This window comes from Embiotoca jacksoni, unplaced genomic scaffold (genome assembly GCF_022577435.1).
Source record: "Embiotoca jacksoni isolate LCO1_2020_lvr unplaced genomic scaffold, fEmbJac1.0.p SCAF_24, whole genome shotgun sequence".
In the NCBI taxonomy this organism is placed as follows: Eukaryota; Metazoa; Chordata; class Actinopteri; family Embiotocidae; genus Embiotoca; species Embiotoca jacksoni.
The window spans coordinates 4560485-4582717 of record NW_027185375.1 but is presented as its reverse complement, the minus strand read 5'-3'; the positions used below and the strand labels follow the sequence as shown (position 1 = coordinate 4582717).

General features: G+C 40.5%; 1 protein-coding gene across 3 annotated transcripts in view; it reads left to right on the top strand.

Moving 5' to 3' along the window:
* nrxn2b (neurexin 2b) overlaps positions 1 to 22233 on the top strand; it is a 658484-nt gene that overhangs the window by 282229 nt on the left and 354022 nt on the right. For all 3 annotated transcript variants that reach the window (XM_069159139.1, XM_069159138.1, XM_069159137.1), the window contains 2 exons: positions 507 to 808; positions 14769 to 14792. In XM_069159139.1, coding sequence (XP_069015240.1) covers positions 507 to 808; positions 14769 to 14792 — 326 coding nt within the window. The remainder of the gene's footprint in view (positions 1 to 506; positions 809 to 14768; positions 14793 to 22233) is intronic.

Sequence of the window (22233 nt, the reverse complement as noted above, 5' to 3'; positions counted from 1 at the left end):
TTCTCCTTCAGCAGATGAAAAAACGAAAAACAAACACCATTCCACACAGTCATGCTCAACTATATGGATTTCTGGGGGCTCGTGCCAATACCAATGTTAGAAAGTGAAACAATTCTGATATCGATACATCGAATGAAATGTGGTTATCGAACACTTGCGAAAAATATGTAATAAAGGGAAGTTATTTTACAGTTTAATGATGAGCTTTAATGTCCAAATGACATCAGTGAACTTCACTGTGAAAAAAGAACACACTCACACATACAAAAAAAAAAATATATATATCTATTTTACTCCAGGCATCTTTTTTCTGCATTATGTTCTGTAAACAAAACTGTTCATATCAGGCAACATATATGCAGATATATCTGTGATAAAGTCGACCTCAGTCGGGCTATAATCCAAATGAACGAAAATAGGAAATCAGTCTTCTGAAGAGGGGCTAACATTGTTTTCTTTACACTGAAATTCCTTAGCCTTCTTTTTTCTCTTTTCCTCTTCTCAAGGTAAAGAAGAATCTGTCGCCACCTTCAAGGGCAACGAGTTCTTCTGCTACGACCTGTCCCTGACACCCATCCAGAGCAGCACCGACGAGATCACGCTTTCCTTCCGAACGCTGCAACGCAACGGCCTCATGCTGCACACCGGCAAGTCGGCCGACTACGTGAACCTATCCTTGAAGAGCGGCGCTGTTTGGCTGGTCATCAATCTGGGCTCGGGGGCCTTTGAGGCCCTGGTTGAGCCCGTCAATGGCAAGTTCAACGACAACGCCTGGCATGACGTGCGCGTGACCCGCAACCTGCGCCAGGTAAACACTGCCCGCATAACACAGGGCCGCTGCAGTCAGGATACCTCTCTCTGGTATCCACTTATCTCTGCTTGCATCTTGTTCTTTTCTCTTAACATATGGAGAACACAGCAAGTGTTTGTCTCGGTTGTCTTTTCTCTTGTTTGTTGTTCGTCCTGCCCATCATAACAGAAATGTCTTTTTTCCAGTTGAACCTGAGCTGAAGGCCTGTCTTTTCTGCTTTTTTTTTTGTTTCTCTTTTTGCATCACTAATTTCAACCAAAGATCCATCTCACCTTCATATTTAGGTCATTCAAAGCCAAAGGTTAAAAGGCATCACAGTCCAGATGGAAATGAGACTATTATCCCAGCTGTAGTTGGATTATATTTCACATACATTACAGTGAAATCAAAGACAATTGTGCACGTGTAGGTTTTGTCCTTGGATGTTGTTCTGGAGTCTTATTAATGAACAAGCAAAGCCAGTGCCCTGCTCAGTATGTATGCACATAATGTACTCAGCTACACAAATGGAATGCAACCTAATTTATCAAAGGTGACAATGCACTTAAAACCATTCTGAACAAATTACCCAACACATCTTTACAGACCTTTAATCGTAGCTAATGGAAAACAAACGAGCACCAGAAACCAGGATATCTGTGCGTATGCATGTGAGTGTGAGTGTGAAATGTGGTGGACCTGTGCATCCCAGCTTGTTCTGTCTCCACCCATACAGTAGAGTGCACGATCTGAATACTGGACCCACTGGATGCACTAAGTCATCAATTGGCAGGTGCAGATACCAGCAGTGAGATGCAATCAATTTCACTTACACATGCCCTGCTTAGTTCCTTAAATTTTTTTGGTAAATGTAATTGGAATGAATGGCTTGTCAGAACTAATAATGGGCATTGCAAGTTGCCCAGAATGCAAAAGAGCCTAATGTGAATGCATTAACACAAAGATGGTGCATCAGCTTCTTTGTATGCGCCTGCAAAACCGTCTCCAGAAAGTTGGTAAAAAAAAGTAGCCAATACTCTCAAGCCTCTGTACTTTCACACTCAAGAAATTCCTCGCTTTGCAAAAAGACAAACCTGAGAGCAAAGTGATTCTTAATGTGGACTAAGTGCTGTTAAATTATAGGGAGACATTTCCATGCAAACCAGACCCTGCAATTTCTCTCGTACAGAAATTATATTATATATCTCGGTGTGGTATCTTACACGATGAATATGGTCCAAAATTTGTGGAGCTGATGTTTTATTAGCAAATAAAGGACTCGCCTCAGGATAGGGGCATATGATCACACATTCATAGACACACACAGAAACTCAGGCACACCATCTCAAAGACACACACATCCACTGTTGGGGTCAAATATGTAATGCTGTCGAGCTATGTGTGATCAGCAGAGTGAGACTGCCTTAACGAGTTTGGGAAGCCAACACGGTTTTAAAGATTTGCTGCATTAGCCAATCCACCTACCCCCAACTGCACCTTAACGATCATTAGGCAAATGTGAAACACAGCCATGCACACACACACCGAACTTAAAGTGAGACCCTATTATGATGTGCCCACCTTCCTTTCTGACTATCTGTATTTCTATTCATCTCTATGCCTGGAAGACTCCTGTATTCTGCTCTGGAAAAAGAGTCAATATTTAACAATACCACATCTACTAGTCACCTAGAAAACACACAGTAAAGATAACATTACTAAAGGGGTTTTGTTGAAGTCTGGGGCTTAACTTGCTATTACTGTAAGGTCTTGATCTTACTATGTAAAGGGCCCCGGGATGATTTATGTTGTGATTTGGGGGCGACATAAATATAATTGAATTGAATTAAACTGCAACAAGTTCACAAGAGAAAGAGGGAGGCCAACACACAACACCGGAAACATCAGGGTTTTACACAACTACAACCAAGCAAATAGAATGGCAAGTTCCAAATACAACCAAAAAGGAGCAGGCATGCAATTGAACGAGGAGCCAAAAGCACGGAAAATAAAATGACTAACTGGAAACAAAAGAAGGGAACACAAGACCAAGTGAAACTAAGCAGGGTGGGGGTAATCACAAAGGCAGTGAGTAAAGTAAACTAAGACATAGGGGCTGAGTGATTAAATACAACAAAATAAAGTGGGGCACCTTGACATGAACTAGAATTTCATGTTATAAACAAATAGGGAGAACTCCATCCAAAGTTGTTTCACTTCACTTAGAATTTATATATAAAATTGTAATTGCTTGAACTCGCCAGCAATTCAAGTAGTGTTAAGTTACTCTCACTTATCCTTGCCGTTTTTAAATATGAAGTCATGAGTTATATTAGATAAGAGTTCTCTTCTGCCATGCAAGGTACTCTGGATAAGAAAACTATAGCTTAATCTCAATAAATCCTCCCCGTCTGAAAACTTTGTGGGGTCGAGCAGATACCGATTTCCCTCACTCAGTCCATGACCTGACTCAGAACTAACCGCCCACACCACATTTTCCAGCCAATCTCCATCCACTCATATAACAGCTTGAATCCCCAGCAGATCACTCTAATTGACCTAACAGGCAACCTAAGTGTTAAAGAGCTCTCTAGATTTACGCTGGGCCATCCCCACAGAGAGACACCAGGAGAGACATATCATTGACATTGACCACCTATGATCCGGTGTTTACTGCTCGCCTGCTATCCAGCAGATCAATCATTTCTTGTGTGTTTTGCAATCTTGTAGAACACACATGCATTTTACGTATGATACGGGAATTACAACATTTGGCCAATAATAGAGAAAGATGAACATTTCATTGAAAAACTTGACCATTATAAACTCTTCCAAGACTGTAAATTGCAGAACTGCTAATTTAGATTGTATTCTGCTTGGGTTTTTCCCCACACCCTTGATACAGTGTAGCTTCCAAATATTAAAATATATGCCTTTGGGTTTGTTTGTTTTTTCTAATAATTTAATGGTGAATGCATGCCATAAACATCATGTATTCCTGCTCCAAAAATCAAGTTTGTGTTGTTGTTGTTTTTGTTTTTTTATCTTTTACACACTGTAATGAAACCTACAAACTGACAACATAATAGCTACCTATACGGTTTGTATCTATTTACTTTTCCCCTTTTCTATTGCATGACATCATCTGTAACTGTTGACCAATCAGACTTATTCCATCAACATGTGTGTCTCGCCCCTCCTTCTACATCGAGTGTGCCTTATACACTATACATTTAATTGCACCTTCAATTCTTTAATTATAATTGAAAATATAACATTTTCTTCTGCCTATCAGAGCCTACGCGATATCTTTAAATATAGCCGGCAGTCTATAAGAGAAGTGTCGGATTCCAGCTGAGGTTATTGTACAGTGTCAGTGGTCTCCGACGTCTCATCCATTCTGCGTCTGTTGTTCTTAATGGCTCTTGCAGCATTATGCATATCTACCACAGCATCAGTGAACTCCAGAACAAGTAAAGCCTGACCTCTTACAAGGAAGCCTCTCTCCCTCTCCCTCTCTCTCTCTCTGACTTCCCTCCCCCTGTATGTGCATATTTGCTGTCTTTCTCCACTAAACCTATGCATTTGGCAGCTTTGTGCGGGATAAAATGAAGCAGACAGAATTAGGTGAGGTGATAGGGACTCTGCTAACAGAGAAGAGAGAAAAGGGGGAGGGCTGGGTATAGTATATGCCTAACAAATTATCACAGGCTCAGAGCTCCCCTCCGTGATATCTGGCAGTACTGCAAGTGTGTATGTGCAGAGTAGTGTGTGTGTGTGTGTGTGTGTGTGTGTGTGTGTGTGTGTGTGTGTGTGTGTGTGTGTGTGTGTGTGTGTAGAGGAGTCCTTGTGGTGTATATTTGATAGGCAGGCAATCACCTTTAGCTTGACCTTTCATCAGTGCAAGTCTATCCCCACAGTACACCCATCCTGCACCATTCACTGGACACATTGCTTAAACATCACAGTCTCCTCTCTCCCCCTCTCCCCTCCCTCTGCTCTTCCTGACATGATGATCTACCATCATGGACGTCTTCTAGACTTCAGTCCTGGTGACCAGCGTTTCCCGTGGGATTACAAACACACAAACACACAAACACACACACACACACACACACACACACACACACACACACACACACACACACACACACACACACACACACACACACACACACACACTGTCTTAACGCACTGCCTAAAGTAAAAGGTCAAAGGCAGAGATGGAAACCTCCATGTCAGGGTGTCCTGGGAGATGTTGGATCAGATACACAGCACCAAAATAGAACACATTGTGAAAATGGGTCAAATATTAAGTGTGCAATGACAAACTGGTCACCATACGGCAAGTAATTGGAGTCCTCATTTATGCAGTTTAAATAAAAACTGATATTTGTTCACCATATTGTATTTTCAGTTAATATAGATTTTTCCAGAAGCCCTGCAGACACAGTGGCTTTGCCATTTTCCTTAACTGATCATTTCCCACTTTTCACTTGCCCAGAAGTTGTTGTGAGCTGAAATCATGGAAGTCATACCAATATGTTTATTTCTGCTTTCCCTAAAGCCTTCACTGAGCACAACGCTGTATCAGAAAGCTGTCATTGATTGGATGCTGCAGGCAGTCTGACACAACAGTTGTATAATCGAGTATTATAACCAAGATAAAGATTTGATTTCTATTAGATTCACCACTTAATCTGTTGGTATTAACAAATTAACAGTAACAACTTTACTCATTTATTAATACAGGTTTTATATTCCTGATATCTTTATTTCCTCTGTTAATTAGTGTCAAAAATAATATTACAGTGAGAGGGAGGAGGACAGCCTAAGGTCTTTCTTAAGAAACACAGTTTGTCAGTTGTCGTCATTTCCATTCAGTCACACGTGAAGCTGTATATTGGATATAAATATATTTGGTCTAAAACATATGGGGAAACATTGTAATCACGGTCTAGTTTATGGAATGGTGAATATCTATCAATAAATGTCGTTGCTACCAGTAGAAATAGGCTTTATGTGCATTCAGTCTCTGAGTAGAAATACATTTACTCACCGTGGTTTAATTCATCTCACTGCCATTTAAATACAGAACAAACAGACTTAAAAGAACAGTGTATTTGGACAGTGTATATATGGACAAATACAAATAGAAATTCTAAACCAACAAAAGTCACATAACTCTAAAGTTCAACTGTGCTGCTATCATCAGATATGGACGTCACTTCAGATGACACTTCACAGAAAGGGACGTTTTCCTTTCTGTAAATACATAACATATATCCACGGACTGAGGGAGACAGTTTGTGTTCCTTGCAGGGATGAGCTTTAGCATCAACAACTGGAAAATCAACCACAATTCAATCTGAAGTCCCTCGTAAAGAAGTTAAAACCACCGGCGCCTGTGTTATTGTGTTCATGCCATTTACTGTCATTACACTAACTCAAAGTCAAGCCATCATTTTGTGTGTTTTGCAAGTGCAGGTCAGGTGATGTTCAATGCATTTCCAATACTTAATTTCCTTTATAGACCACCATCACTTGGTGAAAATCAGTACATTGCACAATCACCTCCTACCTACCTCTATAATTTAATCACTTTCTAATCTAATCACATCATTAGTATATTTTGTTTCAATGTTTCTTTGAGGTTGTTATGACAGAAAGGAAGGACAAGTTATGAATTATTTTCTTTTGATCTCCTGGGAAGATATAAATTCAGAAATATAGTTCTCTATATGTATTTTTGGAGGGCTACATTTCCATGTTGACAATCACTTGAACAATCATAACAGCCTTAATGCATGCTTAACAGGCACTTGGGTGCCTCCTGGATACTGCAGGCAGTCAGAAGAAACATGAGACACACTGAGAAGGGGAAGGAAATGGGCACTTGTATGTCTGTATTTTTGTTTGTGAGCGAATGGTTTTGTGCACAACAGAGAGTGGGAAATGAAGTGTAGTTCTGCTATGAGACTAAAAGGGTATCTGAGCAGTGGGAGGATAGTGGAAGCGTAGGGAGAGAGATGGCAGTTTGTTCTGCACTACCAACACAAGAACAGAGGCAAGCTTTCTTTGAATTCCCCAATGTGACTTTTCAACCAAAAGATTCAACATCCATTGTGTCACAGAAGTGGGTCAGTATAGCTTATCCAGCGACTAGAGAGAGAGAGACCTTTGAACTCAATATCTCTCTTTTTCTTGCCATCCCATTTTTCCTCTTTGTATCACTGTCACCCTTTACTCCCTTTTACGCTCTCACCTACAGTATCATCTGTCCTCTTGTCTCTGGCTGCTTCTTTCTGGCTGCCTCTCTCTCTTCCTGTCTGCTTTGATGTTCCTCAAGTTCCCCCTAACCGGCCACATCTCTTTCCCATATTACTGGACCACAGCAGCTGTAGGATTAATGAAGGGATCAAACAACATTTTTCATGTTCATTTAGCACAGAGCGTACAGCCCGTTATGTTCAAAATGCTGGCCCAGAGTTCAGATGGAGCTTTGATCGAGTTCGGAAAAGGTCACATTGAGAATTCACATTGGCTTGTGTTGGCCCAGATTGACATAAACAATATTCTAAGAAAGCCTTTGTGATGCACTTGCTCTTCTACAATCCTCTTCTTCTTACTAAGTTGTATGCGAAGTGTACAAAGAAGGCAGATAGCTTTGTAACAGTACAGTTGAAACTGTTCAGCGTCAAGAAAAAAACAAGACAACACTGTTGTTAGTTTTAATGTTTTCAAGATTCACAGAGCAAAGGGAAAATCTAAGTTAATTCTGAATCATGTTTGAGACTGTTTATGACTGTAAAGGGTGAAGTCAAGCCTCATAGTCAATAATGGATACTAAAATTTACACACACACAAAAACAAGCTGCAAGACAATAGTGGTTAAAAACCAACGATGCAAACATTGTTATTCAGTTTACACATAAACACAACCTATTAAAATCTAAACTTCTCTCTCCCATGCATCTATACGCAATAGAAATATTCGCTAGCTAGCTGTATGTATTCAAATTCAACACATAACACTCTTATATATGCATATGCCATCTCTCTTCACGTCTCTATGGTTGTTATGTGGAGGAATCAAGGGATGGAAAACCTTTTGATTAAAAATAGACTTTACACTACAAAAAAACCAGTCTGATTTCTAAACAGAACACCGTGACAGCTCAGCTGCGGTCATGGCTGAAAATTGCATCGAGGAGAATCATTGTCATTGATCAGTCTTTTAATATTTTACATGCAGTGGGATCTTGTGAAGGCATTTCCCCGTTTGAAAATGAGGAATTCACTCATTTAAATGTTCTAATCCCTGCTACTAAGACATCACCACATTTAAAAGTCACATGGCCAGGCATGTAGGAGAAATGATCATTTCCCCCATTTGTTCCTTACAAAGCGACAGAATAAAAATGTCTTATTCCCCCATCAATCAATACTCGATGGCTGGGCACTGCCTTCCCGTTTCACCCTCCTTCGCTATCTCTCTCTGACTTGCGTCAGAGTGTTTTGAATCCATTTATGTGAGGCATGATCAGCTGCAATTACCCTCCCCTTCCTCCTCTTCCATCCGTCCATCCCTCATCTCCCTCCCCTCTCATCCAGCCTCTCTCCACAAGGCAACCAGCATTCCTAAGAGCGAGCCAATCAATTCCTCTCCAGCTCCTCTTCCCTTCCCTCTCTCTCTCATTTTCACTTTATCTCTCGCTTCCATTCTTGCTAGCAATTTGTCACTTAGCAACGGTGTCTGCTATGCTGTTAGGTAGTGAATCATCCCGGGCTGCAGTCCTGTATTAACCCTTTCAGCACAACTAAGTCTTCCACTGAAGCACTATGATATTTCTGACGAATATCATAATGTCTGAAAAGTCCTGATTTAACAAGCAGAATATTAAAACAAAAAAAAAACCATCATTCCGTGGTCCCTCGACCTGGTGTGTTTTTAGGGACAGGTGCAACAAGGGAAGTAAGTAAATGGCTCATCAATTTTCTAATTAAAAAAATAAATGAAAATCTGAATTTATAAAATGTTAGAACTTTAACGAGGTACCGGTCACCGATTGGTTACGAAAGTAATTCTATTCTGGAACACTCGGGTTACACTTCATGACCAAGCAACACACTAAACCTTGTGGATAAGCTCCTACCGTTCACACGTTGGCATCTCAATAAGGTCAACATAATGTGTTTCAGCATAACGACAGACTGAAACTCTTTTGGCCAAATCAGAAATGTTATTTACAGCGCTCAGCTTTGCCAACACATGCACTGCACTGTTATGGTGATGATAGGAATTGCTGTTCAAGTCAAACAGGGGTAGTGGGTTTGTTTGATGTACATAATGACATGCTAACACCCCTGTAATCCTTTTTCACTTTACTGCCAATGACATTTTAAGTATTCCTAATGTGCTCCAGCCATGCTGAGAGGAAGAGGGGGGGGGGCGCAGTCATCATGTGTATGTGGGAGGATGTGCATTTAGGATTCTTCTTTTTTTTTTTTTTCATCTTTGTTCTGGTGACTTTGTTCTCTTTTTTTTTTTTTTTTGTTCTCTTCTATGTCTCTTTCCCTATGCTGATCAGAGGTCGACACCTCGAGCGCAGCCTCTGCCTGTTCTTTGCACAAACTATAAAGACCCCATGCTAAATCATTAACCCAGCTGCTTGATATCAAAACTCAGGAGTTTCTCTGCATTTCAGGGGAAAAAAGCGCTCATTTGCATCACATTTCCACCACATTAGCATATCAGCCCGCATTCCCACACACACACACACACACACACACTCACTCACTCGTCAGCCTCATTTGCCACAACCTGCTCCGGCACTTTAATGTTTATTTCTCCCTCCGCTGCACAGACCTTTAATCAGATAACAAATCTCCGTGCCGTTAGTACATTCAAACAGGTGGAAACAAGTAATAGAATGTCAGTGAGACAGAAACAGTAAGAGATTGAAACAGAGATTGTGGTTGAGCTCAGGAAAAGTAGCAGTGAGCATCTAAGATTGAGATGAGGCCTTGTAAAATAAATAAAAACTGGTTGTTAAACTACCACAATCACTTGAAATTGATCTTGACATTTACTAGCATCCTTAGCTGTTACCTGCATCCAAGTTGGGAAAGCGACGTCCTTTAATTGGCCTTCTTTGCTAGTAAAACATACGTCTCAAACAGGATTCTGTTCCGTCGGTGGGGAAACTACAGCCTCTGTTGCAACTCAAACAAAGGGTGTCAACATTATACTGTATTGTGGTATGTAAGAACGTTGAAGGGATCTCTATTTAAGCGAAATGTTGGCACTCAGATGACACCCTTTCACTTTGATTCTGAGGGATGAATATCAGACCCCAACAACTTTACTGCTGAAGATTTTGTTGCCACTTGTTTTGTCCTATTTAATGGGATCCAACAGACTTCCCTTGCGTGTGTGTGTGTGTGTGTGTGTGTGTGTGTGTGTGTGCGTGCGCGTGCGTGCGTGTGTGTGCGTGTGTGTGTGTGTATTTCTCCGCAGCCTCGCTGTACCATTTTTTCTTATGAAGCATATTCACAAGTGCATGCAAGTAGCAGTAGCAGTTTTCCCTTTAGATGCGAATGGAATAAAAGAGGAGAGTCAGACATGGGGGAAATAGAGATGATGATAGGAAACCAAAAAAGAGAAACAATTATGACCATCTTCGGCGCAGCATCCATGATGTTCGACTGCAATTTCCATGCACTCATTCTCTCGGCTATACAGAAGCATACACACCCTCACGCTGTTTGTTTGCAGACTTCTCGCTGCCGTAATTGCAGTGACATTTATATTTGCACCTGAAGCCTGTCTGCCAGATTCCATTACTTGGAGCCAGATTTCGAGAGAGGCAGACGAGACTGAATGCCAGATGATTGGAATGAGCGCAGAACCAAATGTACCTGAAAGAGCTATTTTGAATCAAAGCCCAGCTGCACGCCATCTGACGGGGTCACCTACGGAGTGTACGTGTTACTGAAGACAGCCTGGTACACCACACGTGCATAGATACATGCATACAGCCAGGCACGTAGGTGTACATAATATGGACGTTCACACACACACACACACACACACACGGCCACAAAAATGTAAACACATACTGGATGTGTCTCTAATCACGAATTCAGACTGTGAAATTTCCCCTTCGACAAGAAACCACCCCTATTCCCTCCCCTCCCGCCCCACGACACAATACCACAATATTCCTTTTATTTCTTTCTTCATAAATGCTCAAAATGAAAATTTGCAGGATAATGGTCATCAGTCTGAGGACTTTCTGAGTTACGGTGATAAATCTATCTGGACTGGGAATCTTGGCTCCGCTGTACTATCCATTGATCATTTTCACAGCTTTGTCATTAAATATTTATTCAGCTTATTCACTGGTGGCCACAGTTCAGTAATGGCCACTATGATGTGGCTGTAAAAGATCCACAACTCAACAAAAGATAAATCTACATCTTCGCAAACTGTGTCTGCCATCCTGCAGGTCATCTGCACATGTCGACTACAGTCTCACCTATGAAATTCAAATACTGAGCTGGCATGTTCAAAGTGTATTACCGTTAGCCCCCCCCAACCCCCCCCCCCCCCCCACACACACACACACAATATTTATTACATGAATATTTCTCAGCCCAGGGGGCCCTTTGAGACAGATGCAACACCAAGTTGTTTGTCTGTGCCTGTGGTTGTTTACATGACTGGGAGGTTTATCCTCCATCAACCAACATCAGCATTCGCAGTTTCCGTTTTCCCACATGGGTCAATTACAGAGAGCGTGATGGGCTGTCACAGCAGGAGCTCCAGGCATGATGGGTTTTGAGGCAAAGGTGCAGAGGAGAGGAAATTTGCTGTAAGAGAGTGAAATTAGCAGTGTGGAAAGGGGTAAACTTGGCTGTTCGGTACTCTTGCATCCATACTCGCGCCAAAATCCCGGGCCAGTGTATTTCTTGAATACTCTCACCACCAAACACACACTCCTCACTAAGACAATCTGATATTTTCTGAGAAGGATAACAAGAGGTTAATCTCATGAAGTTGGCTCTTATAGAAGATGTCATGCGCTTGTCCTGCATCCTTCTTGCCGTGGTGCTGCACACACTTCTTCCTGAGCGCCACAAAATGGGGAAGTCGTGACAGAAACCCTTTAAACCAACTAAGTTACAAGACCGTTCTGTCTGCTGTTTGAGAGCAAAAAGTAGAACAAAAGTTCAATTTTCTGCACGATTGATCTTGACAGTGGAGCACCAGTTCAGCAGTACTTACAGTTCTCAAGTCTGCAGTACAAAGTCTGACTCGCACATCAGCTGTGCCTCCCGATCTTCTACACATCACTTCTAGTCTGGCGGTGTGTTATTTGGTACTTTACACTGGGAGCAGGCCAGGGTCATGATTTAAAACGTAAGAAGTACAGAGTTTCTTTTGAATATGTTGCAAATAAACTTAAACTTAAAACAAACTAATTTAGTCGCAAAAGCCCACAAAGCTTCATCGAGACAGGTCTATAGATGCACACATTGATAAGTCAAATACAAGTCAGTGTAACAAAGAACAGATTTAACGGCATGTTTTGACCGTGTACAGTTAACCATTTGTTGAGACCTGTTAAGGAAAGTCCAAATAAACTGCCGTTCTTCCAGCATATGAAGATCCTGCTTATTTAAACTGTATAGACTGATGAACATACAGTTTGTGGACTCACTATAGAAGACCATGCAGGCACCACACAGACAGAAGCTTGAATGTAATCTCTTCCTTTCGTCTGTAGAACCTAGCTTTTCACTGTTTCGCCTTTTGAAGGGGTTTTTCACAACCATTCCAGGGCTGCTCTGTCACAGGAGCGCTAGTTCACGGAGTTCGGTTGATCATCCAGACATCAAGTGGCGGCGAAGGATCTTAAACCTACACAATTCAAAATGTTTCTCGTAACATCTTTTTAATTTCTTTTCCGTTGCCATGTTTGAATGAGTTTTGGAAATCCTGCTATCATTGTCACCTTTGTCGGGGTACATTTTGTCTTGATCCAAAAACCTTCGTCGGGCTTCTCGTTTTCCAAGCTTCCGTTCTTTGATGTTTCAGCTGTTTTTTGTTTTTTTTGTAAGCTTAGGGACACGGGAGAGCACTGTGCTGCTGATATGCAAAGTCACCCCCACCACTAAATCTTTTTTTACCTAATTAATGGATTAAGAGGAGCCGTTAGACAAAGTGGGGGACTGGTGACAACACTTTACCGTGACCCTGGATCAAACAGAGGGGATGTATGAAGCATCAAATTGGCTAGTTGACCTCCGAGAGAGGACTCTGTTTATGGTCACCACTTAGATCCTGCTCCCACACAGAAACAGACAGTATTCCATCCCCCACACAAATACACCCACGGTACTGTATCTACTGTACATAATACACACTCACTCACGGCTCATACATGTCATGTTGTGGTAGCTATTTTCCATCATTGTATTCATCTCAACCACCTCACCTGGAGCTTTGTATTTGATTCGTCATGTTTAACATTGTTGTATTTACAGCAGTAAAGATAATTGCTCAATGTATAATGCGATCTCATCCGTGTGAATGACCTGACCTACAATTCGATTTTTGAGAGAAAATGTATTGCGTTAGATATAACCACACACTGCAGCACTGCAGATGTCCTCTTGATGTCCACTGTGTCCTCAGCGACAACTCAGGGCAGATCTCACTGACATTGATATTTTACATCCACTCTACCATTTGCCTCGCAAACAGCTTAAGACACGAGGCGGTATTTTAAGACAGAAAGCTGTTCTAAGACTCTGTAAATTCTGATATGCCATAGCATATGCCATTTTATTGATTTATTTATTTTCCATTTTATGTTCAAATTCACTTTTTTTTTTTCTCTCTTCCTAGGGGGCAGCGAGCATGGCTATTTATTCTAGACATGACCTTAATGAACATGTTTCTCTCTTCCAGGATGCTGCAGATACCATAACCTGAAATAAAATCCTCATGAGAGGAGCAGAGAGAGTGTCTCTGCTCCTCTCTATCCTTCAGCCTTCTCTCTCCTCCTCAAGAGTACACCAAATGTATTCTGTTTTCCTAAAAGCCCCTGAAGATTTCACGTCATTACTCTGAAAATGAATTTTTACAATGCAATCATTTATTTTCTTTCTTTTCTCTTGCATGCATCACAGTAGCCACTTAATGAATACTTGGGGACATTTTTAATTTTCATAATAAATAATTTCACCTGTACAAGTCATCAAAAACGATTGGCCACGTCCGCAAACAGAGAATTTTGAAATGAACCTGACCCCAGCGACAACAAGCCCGCTGACGAGATTAGTCTGTCACAGTGAATACTAATACTTCTGTACTTCTCCCTCCTTCCCCTCCTGAAAATAAACCTCCCCATCTAAACTGCCCCAGTCCCCTCTGTGGAAGTTGATTTGCTAACTCTTGTCTCTCTTACTAACAAGCTTCAGACTTCTTCCAATTTGATTCTTTTCATTGGTGAATTTTTCTTTTCCCTTACCTTTTATGATTTCAACAACTAACACTGTGTCATTCACGGAATGTGAACCATCTGTTGTTTTCTCTACTTAACTTGCGACTTACATACTAACAAATGTACTGTTATCCTTTTATTCCTTTTTTTATGATTTTATTTTGTAGATGACCCTTTTAAACTAAATAGTTGCTTCCAATTGCTTTCTTTATTTCTTTATTTGGATGTTTTACTACATAAACAGAAGGGAAAAAAAGATTCTTTTCAAATTATATATTTTTTTAAATCAAATTACATTTATTTTTTTTAGAACTAAATCGCCTATTAAACGGAGAAGCTGCTTTTGCAAAAGGCGATTTTCCTTTTTTTATTTCCCACTTTTTTGGGGTTGAGGTGTGTTTTCTTGAGTTTTTAAGGTTTGTCATTATTTTTTTTCTTTTTCCTCCCCCTGTTTTCTCCTGAAGCACGCAGGCATTGGACACGCTATGGTAAACAAACTGCATTATATGGTAGATATCATTCTAATTGTCTTACACTTTGGTTTGCCCTGGGTTTTCCGTTACCTCTTTCTATTCTGTTTGCTTTACTGAAAGTACAATCCTCCATCAATTCCAAGGTAGCTGAAAAACTTCACCTTTCTGTTTTTCTTTTAGCCCTCTCTGTATATATATATATATATATCTGTTACTGCTTTTATTTTTTTTATCGCCATCCAGTTTCCCTTTCCTGAAAAGACTTAATGTCTTCATCACAAGAGGTCTGCCCAAAAAGATCTACAATTATATAAATTTAGATGTTTTTTTTTTTTATTTGTTTATTTTCCGTCTCTTTTTATTTTGGTTATTTATTTTTCTCGAACTTCAAACACTATCCGTATGAAGAAATAAAGAATCATAATGCAAGATATTTTCTCAATTGAGTATTAAAAAAGTTTTAAGAACTACCTTTACATTTTGTTAAATCCTGTTCCTTTCTGATTTGTGTTTTATTTTTTACTTTTTTATTTTTTTAAGAAGATCCCTATGAAGTGAGCGCACACAGCAGACTTCTCAAGCAGATAAAGGTCAATCCAGTGAAAGGAAGTATATATATATAAAAAAAAGAGACTTTTTTTGCCCCAACTGTAACAACATGAGATGAGTGGCACCAAAGACACCACCGTGTGTTGCTTCAGTTGCACCTGCGCAGCCTGTAGTGGAGTGACCTGTTAACTCGGCTTGCCATCCTGTGGTTTATGGCATCATGAAGAGTATTTACAACTCGTGATTTAGTGGTCAAAGCCCTGGCTGTAAAGTAGGCCTCAAATGAGGGCTTGATCCCATTAGTGGCCCCCGGCTGATTGATGATCAAGATGGGGCCTTTCCCAAGACCTTGCGCCCAAACACACTCCCTCTGTTACACACACATGTGCACTCTTTAAAATGTGCTGTAATGTGGCAGTGGTCCCCGAACTCAGGTGCAGAGGTGATCAAGAGTAAAGAAGGAAGTCATTTTTCAAAATAAATATCAATGGTGAGAATCTTATTTTTAAAGACTTACATCAGCCTTAATGCACTGTAGTGTCCACTGGTGGACCACCATTAGTGTGGAGTTGTGCTCAGTCTTACTTGCTTTCACTGGATTTCTCCAATCAATAACTGTCTGCCCATTGATGCAGATCATAAACGGATCTGTATGAGAAAATCGGAGCTGTGTGCGATCGTCCCTCATTAACACTAACACTAACTTATATTTCTTATACTTTACTGGCCTCACCTTTGCATGACCAGACCTGACCCCCCTCTTTCCAATCTTTTTTTAAATATTTTTTTATTGTTGTTTTTTGATATAGAGATTGCATTGACTATATATGTATATGTATATATCATGGCTAACATATATACATACATATATGAGTTGTCCTAATATAATCAATACGGCCATACGACATATTAGCCACCCCCCCTTGATTTATTTTTATTTATTTACTTTAAATTTCTTTTATTTTTACAGTTTTTGTTTTTTTTTCTTATATAAGTTTAAATTAACTCACTAAAATGAATAATGACCTCACACCTTATCTTTCTGAAACAAAAACAAAGGGAAAAAATAAAGAGGGGGGACAGATTCTCATTTTCTGGTGAATAGAAGATTGATGCCCCGAGGTATGAATCTGGCCGATCCATCATAACACGCACGAGTTAGAAAAGAAATGTATCTGGCAGTGACTCACTCATTCTTGAATCAAATTCGGCAAAAAAAAAAAAAAGTGATGAAGCAATTTTGTGCTTGCATCAGAAATCATGTGGTGAAATGAGGCATAATGAGAACTGCAATCATGACTGAGTAGAGATTGTTGTGTGCGTGCGTGTCCAACATTGTGGAGGACAGGGTCAGCAATGATACAATATTTCCCACCGCTGGAATACTAATGGCTCTATTCTCCAAAACATGGGCGTCTCCTCTCCCCCCTCAATTTTCCTTATTCTTTAAAAAAAACCTCTCATTTCCGTTGATTCCATCTGTGATTGTTGACACTGGTCCCATCCTGTCCTAACTCCACCTCCAAACTGACAGTATCCAGTGGTTGTGTTCCTGCACCCTAGCTGCATGTTTCTATTGGCTAGAATGTCTTTCCCATCAGCATCGTCACGGGGTGTAAATGCTGCTCTTGCCCAGCACGTGTCAGTCTGTTGTACACGTGTCTAAATGGGTTTTTATGTTGCCTTCCTGTCCAAAACCCAAACCCTTAACACTGAAATCCCTCATCCTTCCTTTTTTACCCAATCGTCTGGTGTTGTTGTGCCCTGAAATTACTTTTTTTTTTTCCTCCCCCACTACTTTCCCACTTTTCTGCATCTTGCAAGATGTTTTTTTTTTTTAATGTTTTTTTTTTTATTTGTTTGTGTTGTATCTAATGGAGATCCCCATCACCACCACCACCACCACCACCACCACCACCACCCCCCTCCTTCCTGTCACCCCTTAATTTATGTGCATGGCTTGTGTGTCACCCCTGTTAGCTTGGATGGACTCATTTTGTTTCTTCTTAACCAAAACAAACCCTTGTCACATGAAATAACACATTCAGTCCAAATCTGGATCTGGTTTGAGCAATCAAATTGCAGAGGACTTTTAAAGAATCCTCACATACGTTTTTACCACTGACTAAATTTACTAAAACAGTGTTACTAATCTACTGTTTGAATCAAACCTTTGTTGTAACTGTACTAACAACCATTTTTGTGTCTGACTTTCCCTTACTTACAAAAGTACTAACCGATTTCGTTCACCCTCCAACCCTTTTAACTCTTTTCGGCATATAGCTAAAGAACCCCCCTCCCCAACCCCCAACCCCTCCCTCCTCTTTCACATCCTCCTGACAAGTGTTGCCAAAACAGTGCTCGCCCCGAGCTTCCCAAACCTCCCTCTTGTCTTTACTAACTTAGAAATGTAGTTTAGCTCCAAGGTTCAAGGTCTACGTCTCCAAACTACATTCTTATATTTACTGTTTAAAGACAAGGCCATCACTCAACATAAATTGCGCCCGGCTCAGACATTTGACAAGCTGCCAGACACCTATCCAAGTCCAACGCTGGAGGGGAACTCGTTCTGTCCCCTTGGCTCTTCTGCAACTTTCGTTATTGTGCGCCTGGTTTTGACCTGAGCTAATGCGGGGGAAGTGTGTGGGCTGCTAAGTGTGTGATATAATGTATTAACACAAAAAGATAACATGTTGTTTTTCCCTGCAAGATTTCTGACAGACAGTGGCAACGAGGGTAAGTGATGCATTTTCAAGGTAAGCCTGTTGACCTCTGATGCATGGATTATGATGTTAAAGAGTGAAGAGTGACTGAAAGGTGTCTGTACGTAGTCACATTCGATATAGTCAGAAATTTCTGACAAATGAACTACAAAAACGATAAGCCTGGGACATGTCATTTTCCATTGTATTTTTTTTTTTTTCCATAACAATTTGGGACATGGCTAACAGAAGCTTCGAGACTTACTGTAGTCCTTCTCCTCAGCCCTCGCTGTGTTTATTCAGGCGCACAAGGAAGTAGCGGCTGCTGTACTTGTGTTACCTTCTGCGTGTGCTTGCTCATTTCTTTCTTTTAATTTCGCCCGAGTCAGCATATTATTTTGCTCCCGGACTTGTGAAGATCAATAGGCAGTAGATGAGCTGTGAGTTCTCGTGTACGCAGGGGATTTTGTGCAAGCGTGTCAAATGTGATGCGGATTCATCTCCTGGCACGTGTGATAGACATTTTGAGCTCGCTGAACAGAAAGTTTTAGTGTGTACAGAATGTGGTTGCTCTTATTATTTAAACTATAATAGGACTAACCAAACCGAGTTCAAAAATATTTCCTAAGTGTTTTCAGTGTAATCACCAGCATAGTTGTTTACTTCATAAAATGCAGATCAACTTTATGGAGTTCCCAGCAGCCTGCAGTCATGAAGGAAGATATCTGTGAGCTGTAGGGACACGCTCAGTTGAGCACACTGTGGGACTCCACGGAGAACAGCCACATCACAAAAGCTTTGTCAGTCTTTTGGTAGTTGTTGGTTTATCAGGAACAAGCGCTCAGCAGGGAGCATAAAGATTAGTGAAAAGAAACCATCTCAGGGGCCAGCTGAGCAGCACATGAGCACATAAAATAAAATCTCATGATTTCAACAGCCGTGTCACAGACAGTATATTCAGCTGTAAACATCTTCAGTATGTTTTGTATGATTTCTGAGACGCACAGTTCGGCACAGATCAGCTAGGTCTGTTTAGTTTCGGTGTGTGCTGGGCTGAAGACGTATTTAAGGAGCAGCTGGGTTAATAACAAGAATCAAATTATGCTACCAGCTGGCCTTTTGAGTTTGCTCTGTGTTTTACCTGTTTTCCTGTTTAAATCATCCTATTTTTTTGTAGTGGTGTGTTAGTTGCTCATTTGAGGTGGATATGGAAGAAGGAATAAGGTCAACCGAATGAAGATCACTGGAAATAGAGCATAGAAGTGTTAATAAGCCAGTTCTATTTTTGTGTTCTTCTTCTTTGATTGTCACAGCAGGCTTTGTTTCAAGACAGAAACAGTGATCGCACAATTACAGAAAGGGATTTACACAGTAAACGATCGCAGTTGTTTAAAAAAATAAAATAAAAACTATATTTCCATGTTAATAAAAAAAAACAGTGCATCAGTCTGGCACAGGAGAGGTCCTCACTAACCTTGACTGTTCTGAATGTCCTCTCTCAGCTCGGCTTTTGTTCCAGCTCTACATTTAATTTCAATGCACTCACAATCAAGGAAAAACCCAGAGTGCTAATTTTATCTCGTGAAGTGAACCTGGATTTTAACAAGCATTAATTTGACCTGTGAGTGATTATCACCATGAAGTACAGAGGAATAGCAGAGGGAGCTAATGCTGGAGGTTTACCTCTGTAGATATCGCAATGTTTTATCAAAGTGAATCCTTGCTGTAAATACACTTTATGGTTTTATTGACGGGCTGTTAGCTGCTTGTGTGCTTCACACAGATCTATAGGGAGGAATCCGAAGGATGGACGTTCTAACAAATGGATCCAGTTTATGTTTGATGTTTTTTTTCAGCTGCTGTTGATAGGACCTGCTTTGTTAAGTAAAATGACCACAATTAGAACAGCTTTTAAAGCTACATATCACTCTGAATGATAAAACTAATAACAAAGAAGGTCAGTGGGAAAAAGCAGCGAGAGACTCACTGGTAGAATCTTAACATTTCACTCTTTGGAATTCATTTTAAGAACAATCTGTTGGCATTTTGCAGCTAACAATTTGAGCTGAGACCGCATGTTGAGTATTTCAACTAGCAACGTGTGATATCATCACCCTTCCCCTCCTACGGCCAGTGATGCAAGTGCTTGTAATGTTGTCAGTGAGATGAGTGTGCAGTCTAGTGGAAGCAAACACTCGCTACCTCCAGTGAATAATTACAAAGCCACCTTGGAGGGAACTCGTGGATCTTTGTTTTACTTTTGTTCATTTTTTTCGCTGTAACGGTTTCATGTGCTTATTTTGGGATTCTGACTTATTGTCTCTGTGGGTTTGTTCTTGCTGTTTAAGTCCAACCTCTGATCACTGAATAGAATATGATCACACTGGGCTTTTTTTTTTTTTTTTTTTAATAAACTGCATGTGGTAAAGGCTTTGATGAACCTTTTAAGTGGTGGAATGTGGGATAATATATGAGCAAGAAAGAAGAGATATGTTGTTAATCTCAAGTTTTCCCTCTTAGCCTGGAACTTTATAGGTGTCTGGCAGCTAGCCAATGCTAGTCCCTCATGGCCGTAATGAATACATTAAGCCCTAAAGATAAAGCACCAACAACCCTCAATAAAATATTCCATTAACATTCTTCAGCACTTTAGTCTAAACTCTAATTTCAGAAGCTTTGCAGGTTACATCTTTACTTTTGAGGTCTCCTATCTCCTTGTTTTGAGAAGAAGTAATAGCATGGGTAGATGGCTGGACCAAAGTCAGTAGGTTTGAATTCACATACGCCGTGATGATCCGCCCTCCCCCTTTTCTCCTCCTTAGCCAGTCAGGTCTCTGTCATCACTATCGGACAAATGAAGTGGTCCTGCTGAAAGCCCCATTCGAGATCTCCAAAGACGACCCCAACATACCAGCATTGCAGTCTCTTCATGCCATATACTTCTGGCCAATATGATCCATCTTTGTCACCAGGGACCAACAGCAGACATAAAAATGAGTTGCCCTGTTAAGAAGGGAAGTACGGAAACAAACAAACAAACAAACAAACAAACAAAAAAAAAACGCCAAGGAAAAGAGAAGATGAGAACTCAGCAGAGGCGAATTATCTGTGGAGTGCAGTTGCTAAGGTTTCTCTTCAGCCCGCTGGCTTAGAGTGCATGTTGCAGTTGTTGTGGACCGATATTTAAACTTCAATTGAAGCGTGTTTATTAATTTACTACAATAACTGCTATTTTTGCAGATTTAAAAACTGTTCTGTTTATTGTTTGAACGGAATTTGTGTCTGTGCTCGTAGCATGAAAAATTATGCAGATCAACCACATGTTAAACCAAAGTAATGTCACTACATCCGACATGACAAAAAGACCTCCTCTCGTATTCAAAGTTTAACTGCAAATAACCGCAAATTAAATGTGGACTTTGATGAAATTATGGCCTTTAGTGCCAGCTTCATGTTTTAGTATGCAGAGGTAATGAAAAGCAGATGGTTGTGTACGTGGCTCCCAGCAGTGCTGTATTCATACTTTTATGCAGAATACCAGCTGGTGAATCAGACACTGGAGTGCTTCACTTTCACCCAGGCTAGCTCTTTTAGGTTAATTAGACAATACATTGGTCACTAACTGCAAAAGTCTCTCCAGAATCAAACAGCATGATTTGGCAGCGTGTGCGTACTGCAGCATAGCTTGTGGTACTGATACTAAACACAATCATGATATAATGCCATTAGCCAAACTACATGTATTAGCATTTTCATCCAGTACTGCAGTTTGATGAATTTAATTTAAAAAGACAAGGTTTTTTATTCGTGACGCCTCCTGGAAAACATCGGAGGAGAGATGCATTTTCATTTCAGTCTCATTTTTAGTCACTCTTCAGACAAGGCCCGGTGTAACTTTTTATACCAGTTACCTCATGTCTTTTAAGGTCTAGTGTTACATTATTACAACAGAAGTCTCCACACATGTTTTAATTGAGGATGAAACCCTTTTTTTTGTTCTACTAACACAAACGTGTGAACACTTTTTATTACAGATATCAAAACCTCATTTGAGCTCAGAAAAGAGGAAGAAATATACCTTGGAGAGCCTCAAAATGTACCAAAACAGCTTTTGTATTAGGAATATCAAGTCTTGTTTCTGCACTTCAATCCTTGTCCTCTCATAGCGTCAGCCTGGGGCTGCATGTTTGATTCTTGACTCCACC